Genomic DNA, 7,560 nt, shown 5'->3' with positions numbered 1-7,560 from the left:
GATGCGGCCCGTCTCCACACGCACCTGCCACCGCTTGCGCTTTTATAAGTAGTTTACAAATTTTGCGAGCGATTAGCAATTACATGCATTAATTTCCCATTTCACTTCCCCGCTGCCTGTAACACTGCCATTTGAATCAAAGACAACTGTTCTCTGTAGTGCTTTTCATTTTATTGACTGCACTGGAGTATTATGCTCAGGAATCGTTAAGTGCTTTGTAAATCTAAATTCATTACCATGTGCAGAGGGAGAAGGAGATACTTCCTTCTCCAAAGACAGAGCGAGGTATTTTCCACACCCAGGTGATCAAGATACTTCCTACACAAAACAGAAACCAGGTCTCACCTCTGGTCATGCGGTATAATTACTGCATTATTACAAAACTGGCAAATCAAAATTTGTATGCATGCTAATTAAAATTAATATTCTAAAAATGAAATTAGGTTGCAGCATACAGCCATTTTTTAATAATACATCTTACCTTTACAGAAAGTTAGAAGCTGACTTCTGTGGTTAATTTTTTGGCATTGACATTCATAAAGCTCTGGTGGTTTAAGCTATCCTTTCAATACACAGTGTAGTGCATCTTTCAGAAAGGGTAGCATAATTACCAGAATTCCCTCAATTTGAGATTTGAACTGGGCAAATGCCTCCTTTTAGCAACCTAAAATCTGTTAGTTACTACAAATCAGGCCATACTGACAACTTAAGCTGTAGTTGCTTATTTTGAACAAATCAATACTGCTTTAGATTTTTCCCAATTCATCAGCGGGTCTCATTTACAAAGAGATCTGTCATTCCAAAATCTGCAATTAAGTGGGCTTTTACACTTCAATTAGTAAAATCAGATTTCTTTTTAACATGCAATATAAATTTCAAAACAAAGTCTCATCTATGAACACAAATGCAATAAAATATTTCAACTTGATATGGATAAGCACAGTTTCTGGCTATGATGACATTAAGATAAATCAGAACTGCAATGCCTCTTTTTTGGGACAAGGTCAAAGACAAATAATTTCTCACATCACATTGAAAGCATCAAGTTGTTTACATATAAATAGCTTGTTTAGAAAAACAAGAGATTGTGCCCATCATTGCTTCTATACAACAAAGGAAAATCTTGATTTCAGGCAACCATAATTTTCAAATATTCCTAAATATGTACATAGAAAGATATGATGGGGACAAGCACTATCACCACAATGTTCAGTAATACAGGCTCAGTATGTTCAGATAACCATTTTTTATTTTTTACATATGAAAATTGAATAAACAAATTTTACAGGTTTCTTGGATTTCTTTCTCCACTTTGATATTCAGACTTTATTTTTAACCTGACTGTGTTCGAGTGAAAAACAATTTGGCTCACTAGATCACAGTGATAGCTGTTAGGTAACAGACATGAATCAAAATCCGTAATTTGGATTGAAGATAGTTTTTTTTAAAACTAAAATCAATCTACCAGAATAATTCTTATTGTGTAATCGCTTTCAGTATTCCTCTGAGAACTTTGTAACTCATTAATTGTTGGCTCTCTTTTGGAGGAAAACAGGGTCCGCGTTCTGTCACATATGCATAAGGAAATCTAAGCACCCACAGTCCATCAGATGGAAGGGTTATCTCCTGTTTCTCAGGGTAAAACACAGGACAAGGTGGTGGCCCTGGCTGAACCTGAAAAGAAAATGAAGATGTGAGCAGATAAACATCGTTAGAATAAAAAGCTAAAAGCAAACTGAATCCAAGGAAGTCTAGTAATTTTTGGCTACAAGCAAGTTCCCCACTCATGCAGTACTAAAGGTTGTAACAGCAGATTTCAGCACTGTAGCACAGATAACCCTGAACTGTTAGCTTTCTCCAAAACATTCAACCAATGTGAACTTTTAATCTTGTAAAATCTAATCTTGTGGCAATTTCAGCAACATTTAACAGGGCTTTTGCATAATTTGTATTAAATGACTGAGAAAGTCTTATTCACATGAAGAGTTGTTGTGTGGAACATGCAATATACAGCACAACAGATTTTCCGAGTCAGAACACAGCCCTAGGTGTCATAAGACAGTGACATAGGTTTAAACTAGGAATGAATAGCAAAATAAATATCATCACATATAGATCCTTCAATTCTTGCCTCAGTTTCAAACAATAAAACAATAAATTGCTAATTCCATTGTTCCACTTCACCCCCTCTCCTCTAAAAAGATAATCTGAAATACCATCTTTAGGGTCTGATGGTTTCCAGTTTTCACACAAGCAAAAAAACAGAAGTTAGTGAGACTGGAGGTCAAGAACACAAAGTTAAATATCTTAACTGATGAAATATCTTTACTACTGAAAAATTGCATGTTTTTATAATACTGGTAGACCTTCAGTGTTAATGTCAGGTTTCAGTCAGAACTCTTCTTTAACCTTGAAAACAAAACAAGTGGTATCTGAGTAGCTGCAGGTGTCCCATAAAAGAGGCCAATTCCATTGTTTCTTGGTTCAATAAGGATCTTGTGGCAATTTTCAAAAGCTAGAAGGGTTACAAAATGTTCTAAATCTGCTTCCCCTCCCACCATTATATGGAATACATGTTGTTCTGATGCTCATTCAGTACCACTACTATACAATAAACACCAATATTATTTGTTAGAATAGGGCAAAAATTGTAAGTAAACACTTACGTACACTTTTTCATATTTTACTGTTTTAAAAACTAAGGGGTAAATGGAGTTCTTTCCTCTGTTTCTTTAGGACACACTTGGAAACAGGAAAAAAATCTCCAATTAAAGAAATCTTTTTACCTCCTAAATTCAAAGGGTAACTAATAATAATAATTCACCTCAGCCATGAGTCACTGCTTTTCTTCATGACATTTAAAATGTTAAATTAATTCTTACATAGTCATTACTCACTGGTGATCTTTAAAAAAAAAAAAAAAAGAAATTATTGCAGCACATTCTCTGTAGCAGACTTATCTTAAGTGTGCTTTCAATCTAATGGAATGCTCTTAAGTCACCCTTGATAATTTCTTAAACTTACTTTCCAAAAAGTATAAAGCTGGCATAAGCCAACCCTGACATTTGAAAAACCAGCTGTTTAGAAGACAGGTACAGCACTGCGGCAGACTTTCCTGTTTCAGCTATCATGCCATTTCAAAGCTGAACTGAGAACTCCCCCTAAAGAAAAAGGAGAAATTTGTTGCAGAGGCCCAGTCATTGGCCTCTCCACCAAAAAGTTAAGTGGCAAGATCGGTTTCTTATGAAGCCATCTGTTAAGCAGTGAACTCAAGCTTCCAATCTCTTTTAACTAGACAACCAACAGTCCAACATTTTAACCGCTGCTTTTGTCCACTACTGGCTTAAGAGAACTTGACTGAAGGTCTGTTTTGGATTGGAATGAGTTTCTTGTAGTTTCCATCCAACACCCTTTGCCTATCACTCCTGTGCCTCCCCATCCTGCAACAAATGTTGTAACTCTCCACTCTTTCTCTGCAGTTACCAGATTCCATTTCTTACCTGAGGTGTTAACGTTATTTGCAGTGGAGCATCAGGAACCACCACAAAGAGCCTCATAAATTGAGCATAATGTGGCTTGAGTCCTCGTCCCTGAGTTGACGACAGGATGTACAGTGGCATGTCAGAATTGAGGGCTTTGATAGCAGATTCCTTTGGTCCCCCTCCCATCACCTTCATGACCTTGTCAGGCCCTGAACACATGAACCTCCTACCACGTGCATCTTCATACTCAAATCCTACAAAAGCCCGAGCTATGTCATCTCTCCGTCTTCCTCTTCCCATCACAACTGCGCTTCTTTTTCCAGGAACAGCTTTGTTAGGTGCAGGCCAGGAATTGGTGTCCAGATCTCCTTCATCTTCCGTTCTCGTTCTGATGACAATGTCCCAAGGCATTAAGTAGTTTGTTCCTGGGATAAAGCCCTGTTGGTCTAAGCCAGTGTGGAAGTTGTAAGCCTTAGCAGGGCCCAGCTTGACCAGTGCCCAACTAGAGAATTTGGGCAAAAGGCCTTTAGGGCAATTAGAATGGAGCATCCCAGGGAGGTACTCGACAGTGGACGCCTGGCGATCGACCAGACTTGGCCTCTTCTCACTTTTGGAGTCACCACTCTGCCCATGGCTTTCTGCATTGTCACCTCCACCCTGGGGGTCAGGCGGGTAAGTGCCCAAGCTGCCTGTCGACTGACCCAGGCTGAGGGCTAAGCTTAGGCCTGTGCTTTCTCCCTGAGTCTGAGGTTCTTTTTCTTTAAGTTTCTCAATCTCTCCTTCTGGAGGGGCAGGTGATGACTCATCCCTAGCAGGTGCTGGATCAGGTGTGCTTGGCTGAAACACAGGGAAGTTGATGTGCTCCAGTTTCCCACAGCATTTTTCTTCCAGCAGCTATGAAAAAGAATGTGATTAACTTTACATCTTTCATCTCAGTGATGAGGGAGTTCAGAGTCATAACATTTAGTAGGTATAATTTAGTAGAGCAAACATTAAAAAAAAAAAGAAGAAGATTCAAGAGGAAGAATCAAGAGGTTTGCACAATATGAGAATAAAAGCATCAATGGGAGTACAGCCCATGCACACCATGGATTTAAAATTTACACGAACCAACACACTTGAAATGTAAAGATGCTCCTGTCTGCATGGAGTGGTGGGGACCAAAACTGCCCATTCTGGTCACCCAATTATGCACACAATTTCTGCTCCCTGAAATCGCCTCCCCAAGACAATATCCGCACACTGATGGGGTTAAGAGAAAAACTTACTCTTGGTCACTTCAGAATACAGGCTTTGTTGATAAAGCAAAAGTGCTGCTTGCAGTAGAAGTAGAGACTTAATAGTTACCTGGTAGAAGTCATAATTAGCTGCTTTGATATCAAAGGGGTCATCACGAGGCGCTTGTTTCCTTCCGCAGTTACAGGCACCAGTGGAACGAGCCCGGCTGTTGTGATACAGAACTGGAGGATTTCTATCTGCTTCTGGCTTTTCCCCTAAAAGCAAAACCAGTCAAACCCAAGAGAAGTAGCCTGCCATTTCTAGAGATTGTTTCCCTTCATCCACTGCCTTCTCCTTGCTATATACATATGCAAAGTTATTTGCCAGCAATGCCAGTTAATTGGGAAATTCCTTCTCCCTTTCTCACATTCATCACAACGCAAAGTGAGCCTTCTTTGCTTTTACAAGCTCTTCCTAAAAAGTGTACGTAATTCTTCTGCCCACAATAAATGTATTTTAGACAGTTTCTGTTCCTTGTTCAAGTCAATCGAGCTATTAAAAAAAAAGGGGGGGGGAAGAGGGCACACACTTTTTGAGAGAAGTTTTGTCCTCTTTTATATCTCTCGTTAGAAGGACTCCAATGTGACATCTCTAATTAGCACAGACAGAATCAAAGTTACTACTAACAGTGGACTCGCATCTAAATATTACTCAACAAGAGTAGAGGTGTTTTCATTTTGTTTTAAGATCACATTTGGGGGACTCAATGGCACAAAACATGAGAATAGTTATTGAACATTGCACTTTTATAGCGCTGATAACATAACACAGTCATTCATCACCATCTATGGTTTCTTTAATATTCTAAGTCCTGTGCAATGCAAATACATCACATACACTCCCACCACATGCAATAAACTGCAGAGGAAGCAATGACTGAATTGACCATGAAAACTGAGCTATTTCCAAATTATAATGGTCACTCCTGATTGGGATTAGGCATCTCAGCAGGGCAACATAAAAGAAGTCTGAACAACAGCTCTACTGTAATTAACCCCACTCTAAGAAAACGAAGCTTTAAAGCTGTCAAGCTTTCATCTTCCATAAATGTGCAGCTTAAGACAAAACATTTTAAAGTGCAAACAAAATTAAAACACGAGAATCAACCACAAACAAGCTTCTTTACCTGCTTTTGGGAGCAAATGGAATTTATGCACACAGTGCTGGTCAGTCAAACTTCGCTCTTCGCAAAGCTGATGCCCATTGCTCCAGAACTTGAAACAGTCCTCGTTAAGCTGCATGGCATATTTATGAAAGGCTGGTCCACGGGCATGCTGGCTGTACACACGCAAGGCTTGTGCCAATTGATTTTTATGGACTGTCATGGTGTAATTATGGGGCAGGTTGGATTGATATGCGCTGTGGGCCATGGGGAGAGCTTTCTGGCAACGGTTTTCAGAGAATTTAGTGTCTATGTCTAAATACCCTTCCAAGACTTTGATGCTGCCCATGATTTTGGAACTCAGTTCCCCAGTGAGAGAAGTTGGGTCATCATCTTTGCCTTCAATGGTCACTTCGTACAGTTTTAAAGCTGCAGCAACCCACTTTTGGTAGGTTGGGAGCTCAAAGTGAGAGGGCTGCGGGTTCCTCCCCACACTGTCGTCGAAGCCCTTCTTGCTGAGCACCAGCTCCACGTGCTGCCACAAGAACTCCTTGAGGGTACAGTCCACAAGTTGCCCAGAGGAGCTGGAGCTGCTGCTACTACTCTCTGCATAGAAGGACAACTGCTGCCTGCCGTGCCGCATCATCTGGTACCTCCTGGGTCCGGACAGGGTGGGAGCCAGCAGCGAGTCAGTCTCTCTCATGGTGCAGTTGCTCCTGAGTTGGTCGAGAAGCATGGCCACTGGATCCTCTCCATCCTGGGCCCCACCAGCCACGATGTAGACGAAGGCCTGGTTAGCAGGCACAGTGAACAGGCAGTTGATACTTTGGTTGGTTAGCACCCTGCTCTTTCGGAAGATGCGGTAGATCTGGTCCTCCAGCGCATGCTGCAGCCGCCTCTTGGGGGAGTGCTTCTTGGGGGGTGGCTTTTCCAGGTGACCGCAGGGGTCCTGGCCCCTGCCTGGGAGGGGATCCACCTTCAGGGCCCCATTGAGCTGGAAGAGGAAGAGGAGACGCGGAGGGCACGGCCTGCAGTTGAGCTTCCACTCCTTGCCCACTGGGCAGTCTTTAATGGCAGCCTTCAGGGAAGGCAGGACCTTCTGCCGCAGCCCGTCCAGCGCCCTGAAGACGCGGTCGTAGGTGATGTCGAAGGAGCAGGTGGGGTGCACCAGCAGCAGGATGTGGCAGACGGAGAAGAGGTAGAGGAGGCTCAGGCAGTGCAGCTTCTCCTGGTGCTTCCAGAACTCGTGGGCCTCGGCGTGGGGCAGCGGGGCCGGGGCGCCGGGCGGGTGGCCGGGCCCGGGCTCCCTGCCCTCGGCCGCGGCCAGGTCGCCGCAGGCCCGCAGCAGCTGCGGCGTGTCGCAGATGGAGGTGAGCACCAGGTAGAGCACGCGGCTCTCCTGGCTGTAGTAGGCCTGCAGCTGGTTGTAGTCCTTGGCGGCCGGCTCGCCCTCCTGCCCGGGGGCGCCGGCCGCCGCCTCGGCCGCGGGGCCCTCCCGCTCGAAGAGGGGGAAGACCTGCCGGTCGCACACGGTGCTCACCAGCGCCGCCTTCTCGGAGCACAGCTGCAGCGCCGTCTTCCCGAAGATGCCTACCACGCACACCTCCTCCTCGCCGGGGGCTGCTGCCGCGCCCGGCCCCGCCGCCGCGCCGCTCGCCTCGGCACCAGCCAACAGCAGCTCCCGCAGGCTCACGGGCC

General features: G+C 43.9%; 1 protein-coding gene across 1 annotated transcript; it reads right to left on the bottom strand.

Moving 5' to 3' along the window:
* Positions 1-1,227: 1,227 nt before the first annotated feature.
* Positions 1,228-7,558, bottom strand: SMG8 (SMG8, nonsense mediated mRNA decay factor; the record flags this gene model as incomplete). The annotated part of the gene is made up of 4 exons (XM_026071436.1): positions 1,228-1,674; positions 3,501-4,376; positions 4,830-4,975; positions 5,887-7,558. Coding segments are annotated over 4 exons (2,892 nt in total), but the record flags the coding sequence as incomplete, so codon positions are not given.
* Positions 7,559-7,560: the final 2 nt, after the last annotated feature.

Source organism: Apteryx rowi, unplaced genomic scaffold (assembly GCF_003343035.1).
Source record: "Apteryx rowi isolate R43461 unplaced genomic scaffold, aptRow1 scaffold_325, whole genome shotgun sequence".
NCBI classification, from domain to species: domain Eukaryota; kingdom Metazoa; phylum Chordata; class Aves; order Apterygiformes; family Apterygidae; genus Apteryx; species Apteryx rowi.
The sequence above is the reverse complement of the archived record's forward strand: the minus strand, read 5'-3'. Positions and strand labels throughout refer to the sequence as shown.